General features: G+C 38.3%; 1 protein-coding gene across 30 annotated transcripts in view; it reads right to left on the minus strand.

The window, feature by feature from the left end:
• KCNT2 (potassium sodium-activated channel subfamily T member 2) overlaps positions 1-24,827 on the minus strand; it is a 414,242-nt gene that overhangs the window by 58,997 nt on the left and 330,418 nt on the right. For all 30 annotated transcript variants that reach the window (XR_009517121.1, XR_009517118.1, XR_009517125.1 and 27 more), the window contains 2 exons: positions 23,862-23,996; positions 12,447-12,558 (listed from right to left, as the gene is read on the minus strand). Coding sequence is in view for 22 of the 30 variants with exons in the window: in XM_059998767.1 (XP_059854750.1) it covers positions 12,447-12,558; positions 23,862-23,996 (247 nt within the window). In the remaining 8 variants the exon portion in view is untranslated. The remainder of the gene's footprint in view (positions 1-12,446; positions 12,559-23,861; positions 23,997-24,827) is intronic.

Here is a 24,827-nt window from a genome sequence, read left to right on the forward strand (position 1 = left end):
AAATCTCTTGCAGTAATACAATATGCCAATTCTTAAAACGTAAGTTAACGAATTCTCAATTTAACATTTTCAAAGACGTTATTAAGGTCAAGAATTTCACATCTATGGTAGCACTCATAGAAGGGCATTTATAAATATGCTGTCCATCCCTGTGAAGCTTACACATTTGACAACGCTCAGTAAAAGCTTTTAGAATCACATCCAAAAGTGCTGCATTCAAAGCATCACAAATCTGTGTCCTGTAAGTTCTCCTTCTAACATCTGTATGTTGACTTTTCTACTCCTGTCATTGGTTAATACTACCCTTAAAAAAAAGAGAGCAGGAAAAGAAATGCTGCAATAAACCCTTGGTCATGTACAGAAATTACTGCTACTATAGTTCACTACAAAGCATGTCTATACAATACCATATGAACTTTGATCATGAATATCTTTCTGTAAACATAATCTCATGCTTTACTAAAATGAATTTCTCATCATGCTGAATAATCGCCTAACTAGTTAATCAAAGGTACTGACTAGTCAATCAGAGAATCTCTGACCACCATCTCCGCATCCCTCTCCCCAGTCCATCCATTAAATTTCCAAACTCCAGCATTTATCCTTAGAATTATCTTAGAATTATTCCCTCTCTGCATCCTACTGCTACAGTACTTGCTGGGGCTTAAACTGACTATTAATTTGCCAACCTCTAGTCTTTTGTAACACCCAGTCATCCAACACGATGCTGCCAATTCGTATACAAACAATTGCAATAGTGTAAATTTTTGTTCATAAATCTAAAATCAGTTTACTCTAAGATTCAGACTTTCTTGCGGAATACATGCCTGGAGAACTCAAAGGCAAGATTTCTGTGAAAAAGCAACATATCCTCATGAAAAGAGCTTGTCCTAAGAATTTCCTGACAAAAACTTGAGTCTGTGGTAAGCTCAGTGGATCAGAGGCAGGGTGATCCTTGGCATATAGCGGTTCCTTTCACTCACATTATCCCTGCTCAATGATTTACTGATGGAGAAGATACATTGCCTAAATCCAGTGGGTTGTTCTCTAATTTTAATAAAGGTTTAACCAATATTTCAAATGTTCTCTTTTATTATATACCTACATTTACATAGATGCTTCAGTTAAATTACATTACATAGCACATTTAATGAAAAAAAATTTGGTTCAGTTACATTTTCCAGTTCATACACTGTATTTTCCAAATACAGAAATATTCTTTTACCTTCAGGGCTTACACTGAAGGAAAGGTACTCACTTCCTTTTTCCACACATCTGAATCCTATCGATAAGTATCATTTTATAAATCATTCATTATTAAAGGTTCCAATCAAACACTAACTCATTCATTTATTTACTAAATTAGTCAGTTAACAAATAACAAATACGTGTTGACAAGTCTACTCTACATAGGGCATTATCCTTAGTGCTAGGCATACAGAATTCCTGTTAGAACTCATAAATTCTGTTAATATAGAATTATTATGCATTGAATATGGACCAGGCACTAGTAAACAAATATAGATACCTTCCTTGCCTACAAGAACTCACAAACTGTGAGTGATACCAAAAACAAACAGGGAAGACACCAGGGTGAGAACATGCAGCAAAACAGGGGTAGATGCTTGGGTAGCACGTAGGAAGGGCGTCTACCGTAGTCTTCTGGTGGAAAAGTCGAGAGACTGAATTAGAAGTGATGTCTAAGTGGAGACGCAAATATGAGTAGAAATTAGCCAGTAAATTTGGGAAGGGCAGGTGTTAAGCAGAAAGTTATAAACAAAAGGTTCAGCATATGCTAGAAGCTGGATGGGAATAAAGCTTAAAAGACTTGAGGAGCTATAAGCAATTGTTTGAATACAGCATTGAGTGTGAGTGTACGGGCTAGATGGAGAGGTCAGAGGTGAGACTGGAACAGAAGCCAGGAATTAGATGTTAAAGTTCCAGGACACTTGAGAGGAAAAAGGATGTTATCAAGAATTACACTGAAAAACAAGGGTGAAAATTGGGACAGTTCCAGGAAAAACAGGACATACGATGAACCCATTTTGAAATTATGTTAACAATTTTGAATTGTATCTTAAGTGTAATGAGAAAAAACTTACATATTTTTTAAGAGAAGGAGTGATATGGCCACATTTCTAGAATGGTCATTCTGGTGACAATATGGAAAATGGACTGGAAATGGGGAGGTGGCATGGGGAGACCAAGCAAGTTAAACGAGGGTGTTAAGGCAGCAATTCTAGTGAGAAATGAAGGTTTACAGAAACAGATCTTCTTCAAATATATTTAGACATCAGACATTAAATTTGAGGGGATTTTTGACTGAATTGGGTAGTAGAGAGAAGATGAGGATGATATCCCACTTTCTGGATAACTGGGTGGATAAGTGTGCCCTTCTGTAAAAAAAGGAAAGGTGGAAGAAGAGAAGACTATAAGTTAATTTGGACTTGAGTTTCAAGGTTAGTAGAGAAGTCCAATTGCTAAAAATATGGATCCAACAGACAGTATAACACACAGTGGTTTGGAGCTTGGATTCTACAGACAGACAAGGTGACCAGTCAAGTATTGCCACTTCTGGTTGGACGATCTCGTACAAGTTACTTAAGCTCCTTCTTCCTCTGTTTCATCACCTGTGAAATGGGGTTCATATTGGTGATGACATTGCATTGTCATTCTAATAAATAAACAAGATAAAACATCTAAAAGTATTATGTATAGTAAGCACTTACTGTCTTCTATTACTAGTAATTCTTCAAACACATCAAGTGATGCATCACATTGTGGACTTGATATTGCTTGCTTTCTTCCTGTACTGATACTTCCAAGTTTTGACTGGACTAGTCTGGCGTTATCATTATAGCTCAAATATCACCTCCCCAAAGAGACCTTACTTTATCACCTTATTTAAAGTAGGCGTTCCCCAGTTACTTTTGAATATAACCCTGTTATGACTTTCAGAGCTCTTCTGAAATCTATAATTCCTTGTTTATTTTTTTATTAGTTTTCTGTTGGTCTGAGGTAGCTCAGTGAGTCCCAGGACAATGCCTAACACAATGCCTGGCATACAGTCAATGAAATTTTATTGAACAAATGAATAAATCCTTTCCACTTATAGTAGTTGCCTACATCTAGGGAAAGTTTGTTGCATAAAGTTTATAACATTTATATTAAGAGGGAGGAAGGAAACCCTTTGCGGTTTACTCAATACCCTTTCTTTTCACTTTGGTTCTTTAGGTTTGAAGATGGAAAAACTGCAATGTTTGTGTTATATAAATTTCTCTGACTTTAGTATTTCTTTTGACTATTGTGTTTTATAAAATACAATAGTAAATATTTCTATGATTGCTTCTAGTATAAATATATAATACCTTTTTATCAGACATATCGTATTTGCTTCCTTAGTAGAATTCTAGATTCAACTGAAGCTTCCATGATGATTTTGTGTTTTCCTAACAACCACTTATCTAAAAATACCTAAAAGAAATCTGAGAAATCCAAATCAGTATTAAAAGACCCCAGACACTTTAATACCCTTGGTCTTACCTATTTCTTTCATTTGGTTTGTTATCATGAACATATGCTTTTGTTGGAAGAAGGGATCTGTTTCTGGCAGAAACTGTGTTTTTTTTAAACTGTGTCCATCCAGTACCATATGGAATAGATGATAAAATTGTTGGACTTAGCAGAACGGTGTGGGAGGTGAAGAAAAGTCAAGAATTTTATTGGCATAAATTAATGGTTTCTATCCGTATTTTCTCAGCGATTGGCTTTTCTCACCATTCATCCTACTTGACCTTCTTTACACTGTTTGACATAACGTCTTCTTTTTTTTCCCTCTTTTCCTCCCTCTTTCTCCCTGTCCCTACCCTAGTTCACCAACAACCCTCAAATCCTATTTCCAAATTCTCAGGTCCTGGGCAAACTAACTGTGCCTTTCCTCTCACAAAACTGCTTGCCCAGGGAGTGGCCTTTCGAATGCAAATACAGAAAATCCTTATATTAAAATACCAAAGCCTTCAATGAGTTGCTAGGGTTTTATGTATCCTGTTTACAGAGCCTTCCCCAGAAAGAGGCTCGTCTCTACAGAAGGTACCCCATCACAGGGGCTCTGCACAGCAGCTCTGAGATGCGCTGGCTCTTCCAGAACAGGTTTCCTATCAGAGCCTCTCACTGGAGTGTGTGCTTGGGAACTGAGGAACTGAGGAGAGAGAGGACCCTGGGCCATCGGTGGCTTTAAATCAATCTCTCTTTCTCTTTCTTTCATTTTTCCTCTCTTTATATTGCCAACAGAAAGAGGAGGCGATTCTAGTAATAAAGAGCATTTCTCTCTGCATGTCCACTTTTCTTCTTACTGGAAAGAGTAGGTTCCCACTACACCCATGCACACATGCACATACACAAACACACACACACACACACACACGCACACGCACATCTGTTCCAGTCTAAGTGGCAGCTTAGAGGGGGTGCATTTGATGGACACTCAGGGAGTCCACCTTGTTTATGAGGACTCAAGGCTAACTCAGACTCACGTCCCAAAAAACCCTTGAGTCAACCCAAGGCAAGTTCATGCTGAAGGAGTTTGGGGTGTGCGGGACCCTCTTCCTTATCTTAGAGAGGAATGCAGGGTCTTCTAAGCAATGTTATTATCCTCCTACACTAAAATACAAGTGGTCCTTGCCTTATAAATAGGGTGATTATGTAGTTAACCATCCAAATCAGGACATCTTGACAGGAGCTCCTAGTAATTATACTGAGACAATAGCCATACACTAGGAGTGATGGGCAAAACTGGACTTCAACCACGCCACTTATATGTTAGAAATATGTGTTTTACAAACAATACACACAAATGGCTTCCTGCACCCTGTTCTCCCGTGAAGGCCCTGATGCTCCTGAGAATTGAGAAATTTGGAAAAGTGGAAGCTTCTGAAAGACTTGTGGGTTCAGAAATAAAGAAAGAAAGGATGTTGAAGGATTAAACATGTGAATTTTGGTGTGTGTGGGGGGCATAAACATTCAGCCTGTGACAACTTTGAAACTATTGTGTGAAATCATAATACTATGCACACTCTTCTTTTTTTCTTTTTCTTTTTTTTTTTTGGCTGTGCTGCGCAGCTTGCAGGATCTTACTTCCTGGGCCAGGTACTGAACCCAGGCCCCATCAGTGAAAGTGCCGAGTGCTAACCACTGGACTTCACTATGCACATTCTTAATAGATACATTTGTACATTAAAATAGTTATCCATATATAAATTACATATCATCACTCCTCTAGAGTAGATCAGGCTGTGCTTTACTACATTTAAAAGCAATAGAAACTAATTAGCATTCTCAAATTCTTCCTGGACCCATATGGGGGAAGGTAAATATTTTCTTAAAAATTGGATAAGAAATTTTCCTAATGAATCTGGAAGATAGCACCAAACCCTCCCTCAGCCACGATAGCACTTAGATTATGAATAAAAAGTAGTCCAAGTTGTTTGGACAGAAAAAAAAAGAATACGGCAATGTGTTTTTGTTTGTTCCGATATATCTGTCTCCCGTCAAATTACAAATTCTATGTGTTTTATTCAATTTCATAACTTCTAGCATTAAGGAAGGCATATGGCTCACAGTAGGTGCTCAGAGAATATTTAGTGGCTTGAATTTAAATTGAGAATATGTAAAATTTTGCCTTCTGGCTTTAAGACGGTGAATATGTTAAAAAGTAAATGATATTCTTGCCTATTTCTCCCAGAATATATCTCCAATGTGTATTATTTTGCTCTACCGCTGACTACATAGCAATATATGATTTATAGACATGACTGTTTCTATTCTGACACTCATTCTCTAACACCAACAGGGTGTCCTATAATTCAATCCTGACGCTCACTACTCAGAGTTGGCTCAGACCCCCAAGACTGCTCTCATTTCAGCCACCATCTCCAAGTCCTTGGTGTCTCCAAACCAACAGCACTTCTTCTCCATCCAGCTACAAATCTGGGGCTTCCCATAACAGCCTCAGTTTCAATAATTTTCCAGAATGGTCACAGAACATGTGAAAGTGCTATACTTAATGATTATCATCTTAATATAAAGAATGCAAATGAACAACAGATGAAAAGGCACACAGGGCAAGTCTGGGAGGGTCCTGAGCACAGCAGCTTCTGTCTCCATGGAGTCTGAGGGCACCACCCTCCTGGTACATCAATATGTTCACCAATCAGGAAGCTCTCAAGCCTCATTCTTCAGAGTTGTATCAAAGTTTCATGATGTAGGCATGATTAATTAACTCATTAACCACATGATTAAACCCAATCTCCAGCCCCTTTCCCCTCCCTGGAAGCAGGGAGGTGAGGAGGTACTGAAAGTTTCAATCTTCAAGGCCCCTCCATGAGTTGCCTTGTTAACATAAAATCAGGCATGGTTGAAAGGTATGAATAACAGAAGACACTCCTATCACTTAGAAAATTCCAAGAGTTTTTGAAGTGCTGTGTCAGGAACTACAGACAGAGACCAATTATTATTTTTTTATTATACCCTATTATTCATCTCACTTTTTCATTACCTTGCTTCTTACATCAATGTGTAATTACCATATGATTGCTAAAGTGTAATTATAATCATCACAGGAGAAGGTTCGAAAGCAATTTTTAAAAAGCAGTCTTGAAGCAAATTGTAGCATAAGCATGAATAAAATTCATTTTTATGAAATGCATCAAAATAAGAGAAATGAAATAAATCTTTAGAGGGAGAGGAGACAAAAAATTTCTCTTTTTTTTCTATTGTTGTTTTCCTCTCTTCGGGTTCCTTGTTACCCGTCACATTTCCCATCTCTGCTTAGCTCTCATACTGCGTTTCAGCTGCCCGCTACATCAGATTTTTAGGAGGAGTGTCAATGACCCAATGACCAATGACTGAACATGGGAAGTACAGTTGGTCCTCTGTATCTGCAGGTTCCACACCTGCCAATTCCACCAACCACAGACTGAAAATACTGGAGAAAAAAAATTCCAGAAAGTTCCTAAAAGCAAAACCTGAATTTGCCCCCTACTGGCAACTATTTACATAGAACTTACATTGTATTAGGTATTATAAGTAATCTAGAGATGATTGAAAGTACACAGTAGGATGTGCGTAAGTGATACGCAGACACTACACCACCCTTTTATATAAGGGACTTGAGCATCCTCAGATTTTGGTCCCTGCTGGGGTGGGGGGGGGTGAGAAGGGAGGGGTCCTAAAACCAATCCCCCATGGATACCGAGGGACGACTCTACTTTTGAGTAAACAGTAGCAGTAAGGTAATGTCAATATCCAAGACAAGAAAGATAATGTAATAGAAAATAAAACGACTCAGCAACGATGAAAGAATGATCAGATGAAAAAAATACAAACTAAAGCATGATGGTCTGGTCCATTAGGAAGTTATTATTGTGGATATTCTTCAGTGAGTTGTCGCTTCCAGAGAAACCTTGAAGAGTATTCCTTCTATTAGCAATGGCAACGACATATCTACGAGAATGCAAGGTCTACCAAGAACACATCAGCTACCAGGATGAATGCAGGCTAACCTTCCATACTCATTCTTGCAAATCCTATCACTTCTTCAATTTGAATGACAACCACTTCATGACAAAAAAAAGTGTCTTAAGCAGCCAAGCTGGTGTCTGTTTTAAATTCAAAACCTTGATTGTGTTTCTAAAGGTGAAGGCCCCATCCGTGAAGGTGCAGGTGCATCTAATTATAGGTAGAATAAAACGATATTCATAATTGTGTTCAAAAGAATAAAAATCCACCACTTCCTCAGCCAACAGTAACTCTAGAAAATATTATTGGGAATGTATTTGAATATTGGAAACAAAGATCAGTTTCCTAATACTAAAACTACCTCCCTGTGCTTAGAATACAAATATAGGAAGATAATTACTTTAAACAGTAAACTAGCTGTATACGTATAAGTGATAAGAAGCACTGATTAGAAATGAACAGTTATCATTATCACTGATGGCATGTGTGTGAGATTGCCAGGGCTGCCATAAGGAAGTATCATAAACTGAGTGGCTTAAACAACAGAAATTTATTGCCTCTCGGTTCTGCATGCTCAAAGTCTGAAATCAAGGTGTTGGTATTTTTTGGTTCCTTCTGAGGACGGTAAGTGAAGGGTCTCTTCCAGGCCTCTCTCCTTGGCTTGTGGATGGCTGTCTTCCCTTTAAGTGTGTGTGTCTCTGTGTCCAACTTTACCCTTTTTATAAGGATGCCAGTCATTTTGGATTGGGGTCCACCCCAATGGCTTTCTTTAACTTGCTTATCTCTGTAAAAACTCTATCTTCAAATAATGTCACCTTCTGAGGTAGTGGAGGTTAGGACACTAACACATCTTTTTTGGTGGGGAGAGGGACATAATTCAACCCACAATAGCACAACAGTCTAAAACATTTCTATGTGACGATCCTATTTCAATGGCTAAAAATGATAATAAGTAAATTAAAAAAGGATTTTCCATGGTTTTACAGCATTCAAACCATTGGTTTCAATTCCACTTCTCCTAACTCCTCTGTTCCTAATAATTAGGTAATGTATTGATTTTTTTGTATTCTTCTTGGGAAATATCTAGAAGATGCAAGGGTAAATATAAGTCTAAAAAAAATGAATTTCCCTGATGCCAAAAAAGGAAGAAAACTCCCCTCTCCCACTTCTTTTTCCTAGAGAGTTTCCTTAAAAATAACTTGGAATTGTAAATCCTTTCCATGTCTCTTTGAGATGGATACAAAGTCTGAATAACTTCTAGCTAGCTTTGTATCCCGGGAATGCCTTTCTTGCGGGGGGGGGGGGGGGGGGGGGGGGGGGGCTTGGAACTATCTTTTTGAAATGTGGAAGTAATGTATCCTGTCTCTCTCTTTGGGAGCTTAGGCTAGGTGCCTGGCTCCAAGTTGTAACTTTTTGCTTGCTGCAAAGTTAGAAGACATTTTATTTTTCCTTGGGATCAAGACAGTTATCATGTATGTAAATGACTGTATCTGCCTGGCTATATAAAAGGATAAGATGCCTTTCTGTCTTCGCAATGTCTTTAGTGGATTGCTGAGATGCGTATCACAGTCTGGTTTAATGCTTATTCAAACAAAACTTTTCTACATTTCTGAAGAGGACTTCTAGGTTGGATGAAGATTTTATTTTTATTTATTTATTTTTATTTATTTTTTTTTTGCGGTACGCGGGCCTCTCACTGCTGTGGCCTCTCCCATTGCGGAGCACAGGCTCCGGACGCGCAGGCTCAGCGGCCATGGCTCACGGGCCCAGCCGCTCCGCGGCATGAGGGATCTTCCCGGACCGGGGCACGAACCCATGTCCCCTGCATCGGCAGGCGGACTCTCAACCACTGCGCCACCAGAGAAGCCCTGAAGATTTTATTTTTAATTAATTCCCCCAAAGAGATAAAAATCTCATTTTGTTCTTCTTTTTCCCTCATGCAGTAGATACACAATAATATAGACACACACATTTACCAATATGAAAATCTCTTCCACAATTATGACCTTACTACATCAACTGATCTGGAATAAAACTGAATACACACAATAGAATATTTATTAGTGATGATGTCGACAATAGTAATTTATAATTATGAGTTTAGGGCTAGTTATTTGAGTACTGATTATATGCCAAAACTGGGCTAAATATTGTGACTAGACTGTGTGGTGTGATCTTGGCAATGACCCTATCATTTGGCTATTACCACTATTTTCCAGAGACAAATCCCAAGGCTACAAACGTGTCATAGATTTATCCAGGCTCCAATCCTACAAAGTAGTAGAGCCTGTCTTCTTCATCATGGGCTGAGCCTCCCTCACTTGTCATGGAGGAGACTGTACCACACCAGGCCAGCATGGGTTCCACTGGATTCCCATCCGTGGGTTTGCCTTTGGATTCTGAGCCATTCAGCTGTGATTCCCACCCTTTCCATGCTGTTAAAGCAGTTTGACATAAGGGATGCTTTCTAAACAAGAATGGCTTTAAGTTTCTCTTACTGCACTCACTCAATGAAACTGAGCAGGATACTGCCTTTTGTTTTTCAGTCTCCTAGACCTTCCCTGAGTTCCAAAGGGCAGATTCACTTACTAATTAGGGGAGTGAGGGAATGCAGAAAGAAGCAATTGTGCTCCATTTATAGCTATTATAAAATACTGGCTATATTCCCCCTGATATCCATATATCTTTATAGCTTATTTTATACCTATAGTTTCTCTTAATCCCCTAACCCTATATAGCCCCTCCCTCCTTCCCTCTCCCCACTGGCAACCACTAGCTTGTTCTCTATATCTGTAAGTCTGCTTCTTTTTATGTTATATTCACTAGTTTGTATAACCTTTAAAAATTGTGAATCACTGTATTGTATATCAAGTATACTTCAAAAGAAAGGAAAAGAAAAGAAAAAAGGCAAGGAAAGAAAAGAAAAGGATAGTACAGCAATGGGGCCTGGTCGTGGTTCCTCCTTGGGGGACGTACAAAATATTTACATACATATCTCTGAGTTCTGTGGGAACTAAGGCTCCCACCCTGGTGGAGGATGGTAACTTCAGACACAGCATAAACTCGTGGACCCAGACAGGTTGGAACGAGAAGGTTGATGATTGAGATTCCTGGAATACCACCTCCAACCAATCAGAGGAGGGTAACACACCCTGCAGCCCCCTCCCCAAATTTTGCCTATAAAATATCTTCCCCCAAAACCATCAGAGAGTTCAGGTCTTTAGAGCACTTGTTGCCCCGTTCTCCTTGCTTGGCCCTTCAATAAACCTTTCTCTGCTCCAAACTCTGACCTTTCAGTGTATTTGGCCTCACTGTGTGTTGGGCACAACAGTTATTTAATCTGTCTTAAACTCTGTTTCCTCATCTGGAAGCAGTGCCTAGCAACAAGGTAACTATGCCTATAAAGGGGCAGTGGCAAGGCTCTACCAACACAATGTATGTGACCAGCGTTGAAGATGGAAACCAACAGACAAGAGTACCTCACTCTGTGAGTACCTCACAGACAAGAAGTGACCTCACTCAACAGTACGTCACCCAGGAATCAGGACAGTGCCCGACATAACAGGTAATCAAAATAAAATGAAGTGAAAGAAAAAAACTAAGCAAAAAAAAAAAAAGTAAGCCATCCTTATCTCTATTTTATAAATATTATTACAAACAATAAAGATGGCATAGATTTAACACATTTTCTCACATATAAGATTGGATCTTATTTTTTTCTCTTACATCGAACTCTCCCAGTACACTAGTATCAAGTACACCTGGAATGCAAAATCCATTTATCCCCACACTCAGCCTGGATACTGAGAAGAAAACCACACCTTTCTGTGCCCATAACATGACTTTGCGATAACGCCACTGTCTTCCTTAGCGTTATTCTCATCTCTTCCTAATCCTAGTAAGTCCCCACATGAAAAGAGCCTCATTAAATACAATTCCCAACTCTTGATAAACTTTGACCTTCCTTTCCCCACTCCAAGACATTGACAAAGCTCTCTTGAGTCTTAATTAGCTCTATCTGATTGCAGGCATCTTTGGCTGCATCTTTGGCTATTATATTCATCTTTGGCTATTATAAAACCACTCTTATTTCTTAGGTGGACTTGAGTCTTTGACATGTCCAGGCCAACTTTTTTTGGATCCCAGGTATATGTTTTTATTCATGGATGGCTCACTTGGTGTACAAATTTTGGAGAACTTTTATATAAAGTTGTGAAGAGCGGTGTTGGCTAGGAAGGCAAGGAACAAGGAGTTTTAAGCAAAGGCAGATGTTCTGTTATCCTGAAGATTCCAAAGGCATTTATGACAGCAGTCATGCATCTTAACAGGTGACAGGCAGGTGGATGGATGCTCATGGGATAGAAGAGCAAACAACTTTCAATTTTAATAAATATTTATAAACCAAAAAAAAAAAAAGCTCTCTTGAGGTGACAGCCTCCCTTACATAAGCAATAAACTTGGCTTTGTCTCAGATTGTGAGCTTGTGTCTCATATTATCTCCTTTGGGAACTGACTTTCAACAAAGCCTACAAGTTTTCTAGGACTTTAAGGATTTATGAAAACTGCAAATTCCTATGTAAATGTAGATGTCTTGACATAGTACTCGTGATATTATCAATAATGGACATTATAAGTGAGTATATATACTCCTGTTGAGTTTAACTCTTTCATATATCATGCTTTCAATTTATGATTACCGATGATGGAACGAGATACCTCCATCATGTTCACTTGTGATATAAATGGTTCAAATCCATCAATCCATACTTTTAAAAAATTATAAATTAAGATTTTAGCCCCCATATAGGAATTCAAAACAGCATTTTTATTTTTACTATTTCATGGCATTTCTCTCTACATGTAGAAATTTTAGAGTTCGTCTTTCAACCCAAAAGGTTAAATGCAACTTACTTCATGATGTGAATTCTTACCTTTTCGAGCTTGGAAAGAGCAAGGGAGTAACAGTCTTTGGCTCTGAATTGCATGAATCTCATGTTGGCTGGGTGGGTGAGCTCTGTGATAATACTGAGACTGGAAAACAACCTGCATTTCAAAGAAACATTTGCATTACGCTAACAATCCAATATGGTATTTTTTAGAACAACATATTTATGAGTGAGTAATACCTAGCTGTAGGCATAAAACTACATGCCATTATAAGAGCAGGCCATGCCACATCACCTGTTCTGTGCAGTGCAAGAAAAATGAAACCCTCTTTCCCAAAGAATATTTTAACCAACATTTTAGCACCATAAGAAAAATAAATTCAGTAATTTGGCTTTTATTAGGCATTTTCTCGCCACACATTCATAAAGCTGATGGAAGAAGTTACCTCATGGATAATATTGAAATAGAAATTTGTAAGATGAATATCCGGATTGGCAAAATTTTCCTATGATGAGCTTATTGTTCATAATTGAGTTCTTTGATCTTCTATGGTTCCCTGTCCTCATAGTATGTGCCTTTAAATGCCAAATCCTGCTACAATGAACTTCTGAGAAGAGCAACTATTTTAACTGAAATAACAACTCATTGTAATGAATTGAGGCCATGGCTCAATTGATGGCGTTGTTCTAGAAGGATCCTGAGACTGCCCACTTGCCCAGAGTTTTGCATTAGCGTTCTTTCCATTTACCTCCTCTCCCTCAAAAACACACACGTGTGCAAGTGCACACATACCCATGCACACGCATGATTTCTCCCCCCCCCCCCGAAAAACCGGGCAAAATAAAACCACAGCAAACACCTTCTTATTGTCGCTGTGCTTGATGATCTGATCTCTGATCTGATGATCTGATGTCCGTGATCACTGGTAGCTGTCCTGGCTCAAATATTTTGAGATTCGCTGTGGCGGCCACATCATGGGATAATCAGCTTTGCTCTCCATACAATATGTCTTCAAACCCAGTTATGGCCACTTCAAATTCCTACCAGTAGCTGAACCCATGCCTTGAACTCAGGCACTAGAACTGACTGAAATATGCTGGCCAGAAACATCTGACTCGTGGCTCAGAAACAAATCAGCATCTCCAGCTGATCTCGCATTATCTGCGGGGTCCAGGAGTGAGGGCACTGTTACTCCATCTGCCTGAGCGCTTGGCTTGGTGTCTTAGAGAGGAAGCTGGGAGCCCTGACTCTGAACTCCAGAATGACGGATGTGATTACCCCTTTCCTCGGCTCTAACTCCCTAAAGCTGATGGATGGTTTGCTAGACCCTCTCCCTCCTCCCAGGGAGTGAGGGTCTGCCTGCAGGCTTGCTGGGCCTTCCCTGAGGGGCCCTCAGGTCAATTTCCAGGGGGCTTAGTCACCCTATCAGTTAAGACCTAAAAAATGCTTAAAAATGCTATATTTCAGAGTTATCTGTGAAAACTACATGTGCCCTCTTGGTTACATTGCTGGACCGGTATCGAGGCTTACCTAATCAAAGCCTTTGCAAACTACAGTATCATCAGGTGTTTCATGAGATCTACTCTTCGGAGGAACAGATATAGCCACACGGCCTCATCTCCATTTTGAGAGCAAATATTATTGTACTTTAAGTACAACAGGTAACTTGTAATAAGTTGGACTGAAATAATATCAGCAAAAGAACAATCAGAACATAATTTCTTTTGTCGACTTTTAATGTTAAAAGTATAATTTTATTGGGCTTCCCTGGTGGCGCAGTGGTTGAGAGTCCGCCTGCCGATGCAGGGGACACGGGTTCATGCCCCGGTCCGGGAGGATCCCACATGCCGCTGAGCGGCTGGGCCCGTAAGCCATGGCTGCTGAGCCTGCGCGTCCGGAGCCTGTGCTCCGCAGCGGGAGAGGCCACAACAGTGAAAAGCCCGCATACCACAAAAAAAAAAAAAAAAAAAAGAAATATCTTAAAAGAACAATGTCTCTAAAGATATTTACCATGATATAGTGTGTCAATTGGCTGTCAAAATAGAAACTAAAATGAATAAATAAGAGCAACATGGACGAATGAAGATAAAGCATGTAGTCTCATTTAGAGAATAAATGCCATATTCATGATCTGAGCTTCTAAAAAGGAAAATTAACTGACCTGAGGTTTTTCTCTTTGTCTTTTCACTTTTTTTTTTTTTTTTTTATCTTTTGGAAGGTTAAAGGTCCAAAACCCGATAATATCTAAAATTTACAGAGCATTATTCTTAGAGCTTTCCATGTATTGATTCATGTAATCTTCAGAACATCAGGTTAAGGACCTCCTTCTTTGGGGCTTCCATCTGCACCCCCTGTTCCCTGGGAGGAGTTGGGGACATATGGCTCACTTCTGACTCTGCCTTTTCAGTATCTCTGGGTGTGTGCTGGTCTGAGCCAGGCCATGAAGTGAGCCCAGCCCTACAGGGCAGGCCCAGTGGTTGTCTAGCAGGGCTCCTGATCAGGGTTCTCCACTACTGCCAGGCACCAACGCTACACAGTTCTGCCTAGCATGGGATCCCCAACTGCCTGACTTCTTTGGGTCTCGATAGTTTCCAACTTGTTTAGGAAATCGAGAGAGTCACTTACCATTTCTTCAAATTCCAAAAACTACTCTATGATTTACTTACAATTATGTTTACAGTCGAAGAAACTGAGGCCCAGAAAAACCAAATAAAACGTTCAAGGTAACATTCTAGTAGGTAGCAGAGCCTGGTTCACACACAAACAGTCAGGGTCTAGAACACGAACCTGCCCCCCTCCCTATTTTAATAAATAGGTAGGTAGGAAAGGAAACTCAGATGACCCAAATAAAATAGTAAGTTATTAAGAATATCTAGTAACATGTTGGAGTTTCAGATATTACAAGTCAACTCTATTTTAAACTTTTGTAATCTCTACTTCTGTATCTATCCGGAAATAGGAGCTGTTAGATCATAACTTCATTATAGTTGTTTCAATTTACTGAGCACAATATTTAGTATCTAATTTAGCAAATAAATATCAAGTGTTTGCTGTTAGAGAGCTCTGGTCTCCAGGAGATAAAAAAGAAGTGGAACATGAAATTCCTGCCTTTATATTAGACTCTTATGATCTAATAAAGGAAACTACAAAAAATTCATAAATTATAAGGTTGTACATATTTTTCTAAGGATGATAAATGTGGATGACTGAAATCTGTGGTTCAAAATTAAATAGCTTTAAGATGCTAGTGAATGGATAGCTTGTGAGGAACATCTTGGAAGGTACTGAGATATATGGCCAGAGAAGGAATTTCTGAGGAAACAAAGAGTAAACAAATGAAAAATGTATCTCAACTTTTGGAAATTTTTATTTTCTTTGAGAAATATGGCTTTTATCTTTCACACATATTATTTTTCTAACTTTAGACAAATTTGTGACCACTTGAAATCTTTTGTTTATAATCCTTTTCTAACACATTACATCAAACAGAAATATATATATATGTAGCCAGATGTATTTGAGGTCTTAGTAAGAGTCAGTAATAAAATGACTGAGTGATCTAGTCATTGTATTTACGTGACTTCTAGAGTTGAAATTAGATAGGACAACAAAATTTACGTGATGTGTCATTTCTGTTCTATATAATTGAACCTACACCATTTATGTTAGTTTAAACTGCACCATTTATGTTAGTTTAAACTGAGAAACTGCACTAAGTCTGCCACCTAGTGAAAATCTAGAACTGAATAATACTTAAATAATGAAACATTTTATTGTAGTGCCCTTCGTATCTATAAAATATTACTTGTATTCAATTATAATACTTTATATTTGCAAATTTGGTTGTCTAATAGATTTAATTATATATCTTTAAAATACTAATATTGTAATCCATTTCTGAGCCTTAATATGACCTAAATACATTTTGAATATATAACATTTTAGAATTAAATGACCTCATAAGTCTCTTTTCCCTAGGTACTAGGATCATCATAAAGCAATATAGTAATTGAAAATAATGTAGTTTGTTCTATTTTAAATTGTTCTACAATTACTTCTCTAGTTTAAGTTTTAAATGACTTGTTTAATACTTTCCTTGTACATTGGAGCAAAACTTGCTATCCCAAAATGTCTTTGGCAGTTGAAATGGTTGTTTTTTATTCAAGACACATTTTGATGGGCCAATTTACTCGGTGACGTAAGTATAATTGTGTAAAATATCTATGGAATTGTCATCTGCTTGAATTAATTCATTTAATAAATAATTTTGACATGCCCAGGTACGTTAACCAACACAAAGATGAAAACCATACCATATACTTCATTTCACAGACTGGGAGAACTCTGAGACTAGCTGCCTGTATATATTAAAGCAAAACAAACAAACATCAGAACATACAAATCTGAAAATTATCTACAATATTTTAATAAAAATATTACTTAGTGAGCTAGTGTGTTACACTATAAATTTTGATCTGTGGTGGCTGGGAATGATGTTTCTGAATAACAAAGGGTATATATTATTATGAAAGGTATAGAAACACACTTAGATGCATGAGCCCCCAGTTTTAGACTATGGTTGAATATTGGCACTAAAACAAACATGAACATATTTTTTCACAAATGTTTTTAAAACACTTTAGATCTGAGTCTGGGGTAGTAGTAATAAATGACAGTATAATAAATATCAGATATCTCCTGCATTTAAAATTTTAATCCATGTAAACCGAACAAAATATTAAAATTTTTGCACTGTATAAAAAAAATCACTCTTGCATTGATATGTATTCGGTATCAATGTTTTGAATTACATCATTTCCCAAGTGCCTATGTGTGTTATTTCTTCAGGAAGATTATGACTATTTTGCCAAGCTAGAGACGATATTCCTTTTTTATTTTTAACTTGACATTTATGCTCTTATAGTCCTTGCAATTCAAAAGTCTTCTAACTGGTCGGTTTTCACCCACTCTCACTTTTCCCCAAACCATTCTTCACACTGTAGCTAAAATAATATTTTAAACTTTCCTATCTTTCAATGATTTCCTGTTATTCTTAAAATAAAGGGCAACTTACTAAAGTGTTCTTCAAAGCCATGAATAGTCTGGCTTCTGGTTTCCATCTCAGCCTCTGGCGTACCTTCCTCTGGCTCTGCTCCAAGTCCTTGGACGTTTAGTACCTAGCGCCTTGGTATTTGCTGCCCCCCTGTGGAATGCTCTGTTCAGCTTTTAAGCCCACTTACTGCCTTTATCTTTTTAGTAAAAGACCAGCTCCTCACGGAGAGGCATTCCTTCACCCACTGGACTAGATCACATATATTCTTCTATTTTCTTTCAGTAGTTGCCAAATTTATAATCCTCTAGCTAAGTCCTTAAATGACTTGCTTAATACTTTCCTTGGATAGTACAGCAAAACTTCCTACCCCAAAATGTCTTGGGCATTTGAAGTGGTTGCTTTTCATTCAAAGCACATTTTGATGTGCTTATTTAAATTTAATTTAGATACTAATACTCGTTCATAAAAATGTGAAAACGTTCAATATTTTCCGAATGTATCGAGCGCCTTGTTAGGTAAAACTTTAGCAAGAGAAACTTAAATTTGAAAGTGAGGACCTGCTTTTCTTATTTTATTTTATTATTATTATTTTTTTTTTCGGTACGCGGGCCTCTCACTGTTGTGGCCTCTCCCGTTGCGGAGCACAGGCTCCGGACGTGCAGGCTCAGCGGCCATGGCTCACGGGCCCAGCGGCTCCGCGGCATGTGGGATCTTCCCGGACCGGGGCACGAACCCGTGTCCCCTGCATCGGCAGGTGGACTCTCAACCACTGCACCACCAGGGAAGCCCCCTGCTTTTCTTTTAATTTGGAAATCAGACAGGGGATCTTTGTGCTAGGGAGACTCACTTGAGTGTTTCTCTTAGAAATGTAAGGAAAGGTGCTTAGACAGGTAGGAGAGAAAGTTTAACAGGCTCTAACCTGACAAAGACCTTATCTGCCAATGTCTTCTGTGCTCTGAAATGCTCTCTGGGGGAGGCGGTGGGCCAGCTGCAAAGGATTCACAGTCTCTTCTGAGCAAAGTAGTGGAGCCATTCCCTTCCTCAGGGGGTCTGGAACCTCTGGGCTAGAGGTCATCCCAGAGGAAGTTTGCTGCTTTATGGGGCCACTAAGAACCCATAAAGGAAAACTCACCTTGCGAGAAAGAACACATCTGGGTAAGGACCCACTTAGGTCCTTCTGGAGAGGCAGCTCAAGCTGGCACAAAGCACGGCTGGATGTTCCTCTTGGTCCAGCCATCCTAGCACACACTTCAGAGTGCTCACTAAATGAGCATTAAAGCTCTGGACACCATGCTCTGGGCTTTGGATGTTAAAGATGAATCACTTCCTGGGTAGTTCTCTGGGGCCAAACCAGCAAACAGGTAATTGCCACACAAGGTGGATGAAGACACATTAAACTGTGTTTTCCAGCTTTCAATCACAAAACTATGTCACAGATGCAATTGCAGACGGAAAGGAATTCTCCCCATGCCCCCAAGGCTCCCCTAACTTCTCCTCCCCTTTCCACCTCCCATGCACATAAACACTGCCAGTGAATTAAGGAGCTTCTGTTTGCCTTTGGTCTTTGGGGACTAACTTTTAAGGTCCTTGAACAATCCGGGGAGAAGAGAGCCCTGTTGAGTAAAGCTGTGAGTCCTAGTACGCTGGGCAGGTAGGGGCTTAAACGATCAATCTGAGCTTCTGAATAACAAATTTAACCTTATTTCAGACTGGTCATACCAGTTACATCAATAGGTTGTGAAGGAGAGCACTCTTACTTTCATTTCATACTTGAATTCCATCTCATTCTTGTCTCCTGGGCTCTAATATAAGCACAGATTGAAGACTTCTCTAACACATTCCTTCACAGTTTCAGAAGCAAAAAATGTAAAAGTCAAAAAACCCCACGTCCAAACAGAATGTCAAAATAATCAAGTTAAAATGGCATGGCCCAAACAGCTAAACAGTCAGAAATGCTAGCATAAAATGTAGCATCACCCCATATAAAGTAACAGTATACAGTACTCTTTATTTGCCTAGTACCATCCAGATACTATGGAGATCACAAGATTTGATTGTCTCCTAGAAATAAATAAGCCAAAGAAAATATTGCATCTAAATTCTTACCCCAATTTTCTAACTAGTAAAGTAACCATGATGTCTGCTTACACACTTTCATGACCACGATATTTTAGAAACTGCAACTTGAGGACACTGCCAATTATTATCTGCCTATTATGTGCCTGGCGCTGCTGAGTGCTTCTCAGAAATCATCTCACTTAGTCCTTTCAGCAACCTTGCTTGGCAGGATGATGCAATAGTGTGGGCACATTCAGGCTGCCTAGATTAAAATGAACTTAATGTTAGACTTTGGGACACTTCTGATTTAAATCCTAAGCTCCATCAATACCAGCTGCATGACTCTTAAGATAGTTCTCACTTTACGTTAAAATGCTTCAGCATAAACAGTGTGATAGGTTCAAGGTTTGGTTTAAGAGAAACTCCAGGTGCAGCTAAGCATTCTATTTCACCACCCAGGGTGGCACAGTTTGTTTTTGTAATCAGAGTACACATCCCAGAATTGAAATGGCTTCTGTTAGCCAGACTTCTATCAACACCCCAGCCTTACTAGTTAGCCAGTAAGAAATTGGCTCTCGTTTGAGGAATGAATGATGGTCATAAAGATGCAAGGATTGGCTGAGATCTTTTAGACCTACTATTGTTGAAATAATTTCTAGGCCCAAGATGGAGTGGCTCCTGCCCTGGGTGCCACATCAGCAAACCAAAACCTAAACCTTCCTGTTCCTGTAAATGTCCCACTTGACCAGATATAGATTATAGTCAAGTCAGCCAACCCCCAAATGCCAAGCCAACTCTGGGCTCTGTACTTATATCCTTGTTCCTTATTCATTTCCTATTTTTTTTCTCTTCCTTGTTTCTTATTCTTTAAGTTATAAAAACTTTCTGCCTCTCACCCCAGTTTGGAGTTCTCTGTACCCTTGGGAATGCAGACTGTCCACTTCATGAAGTGTTAAAGTTTGTTTGTATTACCTAAGTTGTGTTCTTTAATCATGTTTAACACTATTTACTCTTGCATACTCGATGTGTAAGAATCTAGTTGCCTTGGAGATGGGGCCCTAGGCTTTTCTCCTGAATAAATAGTCTGCTATCCACCCACTGTGACTGGACTTCTGGGTGCCTGACGCTTACTTATAAGAGTAACTGGATCCTCTCTCTGGAGTGCTGTCATCTGCCTCTAGGAAATTTCATGCAAGCTGGTGGGTAGAAAATCTGAAAGGACAGAAAACTGGGAGTAGGAGGAAGACAGAAAAAGGAAACAGAGTTGAGATCTGTGTTAGCCCATAGTAGATAATCAGTAATTGGCTGTTTAGGGTTTCAGCACAGGACTGTTTGTCATGACTGATCTTGGAGTTTAATCCAGGTAAAGAGGGAAGAGAGCCCTCAGGTGACTAAGGACAGTAGAATCAGTGGACAGTAGATTCCAGCAGAAAAGGACTGTTCGGAGTGGGGGATATGGGAAGCAATGAGGTGGAAAATAAGTAGTAGTGCTCAGAGAGTTGAATGAAATTCAGAATATGGCGGGGAGGAATTATTGGTATTCTAATGACCACGAGAATAGGTGGCTACGGTCAGACATCGAAAGGACCATCTAGGTAGGATTTTTGAAAACATCAAGAATTATGGTAGAAGCAGGGTTGTCAAGAGTCACAGTGAATCAAGAAATGAAACCTTCAAGAAATGTGGCAGAGTGACCTCAAGGGTGATATCTGACTGACTGCACCGATAAAATGAAACTACCAAGTCTGTACGATTTGGGTCATTTATCTACATAAATGGTATTCCATATACCATAGGGACCCACTTGTATCTGACTCTTTTATTATGTAAGACTAGCCTAGTTTAGCATGCCTAGATTAACGGCTGATGAATTACTCCATAAAAAAGTTTCATAGATTTTTTTAAAGTTTATTTTAAATATTACCATATTTTTAAAAATAGAAGTATAGTTGATTCACAATGTTGTGTTAGTTTCAGGTGTACAGCACAGTGATTCAGTTACACATACATATATATATATATATATATATATTCTTTTTCAGACTCTTTTCCCTTATAGGTTATTACGAAATATTGAGTAGAGTTCCCTGTGCTATACAGTAAGTCCTTGTTGGTTATCTATTTTATATATAGTTGTGTGTATATGTTAATCCCAATCTCATAGTTTATCCCTCCCCTCCTTTTCCCCTTTGGTAACCATAAGTTTGTTTTCTGTGTCTGTGGGTCTATCATAATTTTTTTTTCCTGAAAAATATTGTTATATACTTAGAAAAATGATAATGCCTTTACAGACACAGGAAAAGAGAGAACAAAATCTGGGTATTTCATAGTTCTTCTCAAATTTCTGCTTGAAACTATTCAGTCTAGATGTTTTTATGAGCCATACAAATTGCATAATTTCTAAAATGTTCTGCTGAAGATAGGTAACCTTAATAGTGAAAAGATCCCAAATCACTCATTCACTCATCCAGTCATTCTTTCAATATGTGATGCCTCCTCCACCAGGTACTCAGGGAAGGCGGCCTTCCCACCACCAGCAACCACATGTGCAGCTGCCCTTAGTTATTCTGGTCATCTAGTTCATTGAAAAAGATTAATTAGAGCCTTTGCACCTCTCAGTAAGATGGGAGTTTATTATTCTCTTGAAATAAAAATAATTCATTCAGAGAATATGTCAAACCAATAGAACTGTCACCATAAGAGAAATAAACTCACAATAAGCTGAAAATTAAAATGGCACGTTTAATCAAAAAGACCAGGATCCTCTCCTGTTAAAACTATAATTAGCTTTTGCCAAGCATGGAATCAAAAAGTATGATTTTACTTTATTCATTGGCTATAAATCTCATCTATCTGAATTCATTTTCCACCCTGTGGTTTCCTTTTTCATTCTCTAGAGAAAAAAGAATGCTTATATATATGTCATATTTTCAACATGTGCTATGCTACCTTTAAATGTACTATTTACATAGCTCAATGACTAGTTAGCTATATTCTAAATGAACTGCCCATTACAGTAACTTTAGAGGGTGTATTACTCCTTCTGGAACAGGAGGAGATTCTAATGCAAGTTAGGGTAGATTTTTCCAATTGCTGTGACAGATTCTTTACATACCTGATTTCCTGTCCTCACACTGATACTGTAAGAAGGGTTAATTATTCTCCACATGCATTTTATAGATGAGGGAAACTGAATTTCAATGAGGTTAAGAAACATACTCAAAGTCACAGTAATTTTCTGCGGGAACCTCTGGGATAGAGATCATGTCAGATGAAGTTTGTTGCTATATTGTTCCAAGGTCTGTAGCTTTTCCACTCTGCCCCACGTAAGTGATGAGTCTATGGCTAATAATTATAGTAGCTAACATTTATTGAGAAATTGAAAATGACCAGGCAGTTACTAAGGCATTATATGTCCTTAAATCTCCAACAACCTTGTGATTAAGACATCAAGGTTTAGAGAAGGAAAGTAATTTGCCTAAGATCATATAATAAACAGTCAACTTAAGTGAGACACACAACTTGGCTCTCTCTCCTGAATTCTGACCTCAAACTATTAACAGGTAACTATCCTCAATATATGGTTTACTACAATACAAAGGTATGAAGTGAGGGGAGATAAAGATAGAGTTCAGATTGCTTTATTCACTTTCATAATTTGGTAGCTCAGATATTTCCTTTAGACTTCTGCAAAATTCATAAAACTGAAATAATGATCTTCTAGTTATTTAAATTTTAAGATGATTTTAGGAAGAATCATTCCAAGTGACACCGATGTCTTGATTTATTGGCAATTTTGACTTTGCTCACAGCATGAACTTTTCTCTGGTCAGTATTGCTCATTCTTACGCAAAGATGACCCTAACGGGAATTCCTACCAGGATGGGTTTAATTATTGAAAGACAGGAAGTGTCTTTCATGAGGAAGTGAAGATAACATTGTGATTTGGCTCCTAACATGGGTATGTTAGCCTTGCGATCTTTTCTTCCTGGTTATTCAGTATGTAAATGCATACCTTTGGCTACTGCTGGGCATACAACCAAAATTAAACATGCGTGGTTTGGCAAAAATCATGACTGCTACTGCACACAGCTTTTTAGGATTTCTTAAACTATACGAAAAAAAAATGCATTATTCTTTTTATTTTTAAAAGAACTGCTGACCTGATGTTAAAAATTAAACTTCACACAGTACCAGCCATACATTAGGTCCTAAATAAGTATTTGTTTTATGATGAAAGGAATAAACATAACTGCAGTATAAATGTCTCATGTTCATTCTTTATACACAGAGTCACAGAGTCATATATCTCACAGATGTTTAAGGGCTGGGTTATCCAGACACTTACCTGAAAAGGGTCTGCACGTTTACAATCGTTTTGGCGTCTGCCATGTAGTCTTCCTCGGCACTCATGGTGCTTTCTTTGTCCACAACCACCATGTTGGCAGCGAAAGTCACTCCACACCTGAGTAAATCGTCTAGACTTTGATAAAAACCAACAGAGAAAAATGAACTTTCAATAAATCTCAGTACTAGGATGGTGCTAAAACTTGCTTACACCCCTGCGCTTATAGGCGTATAGGTTGCCCTTATACGTGGCTTTCACAGAGTGGACACTGGTAGATGTTATGGGAACTAATATAAGACAATATTCTCTACTGATATGAAGTAAATTGTATTTGGGGTTTCTTTATGTTTCATTAGATCTCAACCATTTCAAAGCACGCGTTAAGGATCTTTATTTAATAATACTTATTAATTTTGTAAATAAAACATGGGAACACCCATTTTACAATCAAATAGAATTAGAACATGTTAGAACCTTGTTTTTACAATTAGCACATTATTTCAAAGACACGACATTCACACTTTTTATCCCTGAGGCACTTTTGGTAAGAATAGAAATGAACACATATTAATTTAGATGGTCAAGCCTAATAAAGAAATATATTTATTAAAAATACTTATTTTTAAATGTCTATTATTTATTTGTGTAAAGCTATGTGTTATAGATTGGTCTACACAGCCAAGAGCACGTAAAATATATAAATATCGGATGCATTCAAGCCTACCTTCTAGCCACTTTTGAGCAAGTGATTGAAAGAAGTAATTTTGTTGGTTGCAGGAAATAATTGCTAAACTAGGACACAAGTTCCTATGAGTTACCACAGAGTCAGTCTTCTCCCCTATCACTGATAAAAATTTTACCTAACACTGAATTTAAAAACAATGTTACCATAAAAGCTGAATTAAGAAAACCATTATCTCATTGCCTTTGCTTCATACAAACTATAAAAATAGGACTGAACTGGAT

The sequence above is a fragment of the Delphinus delphis genome, chromosome 1, assembly GCF_949987515.2.
Source record: "Delphinus delphis chromosome 1, mDelDel1.2, whole genome shotgun sequence".
NCBI classification, from domain to species: domain Eukaryota; kingdom Metazoa; phylum Chordata; class Mammalia; order Artiodactyla; family Delphinidae; genus Delphinus; species Delphinus delphis.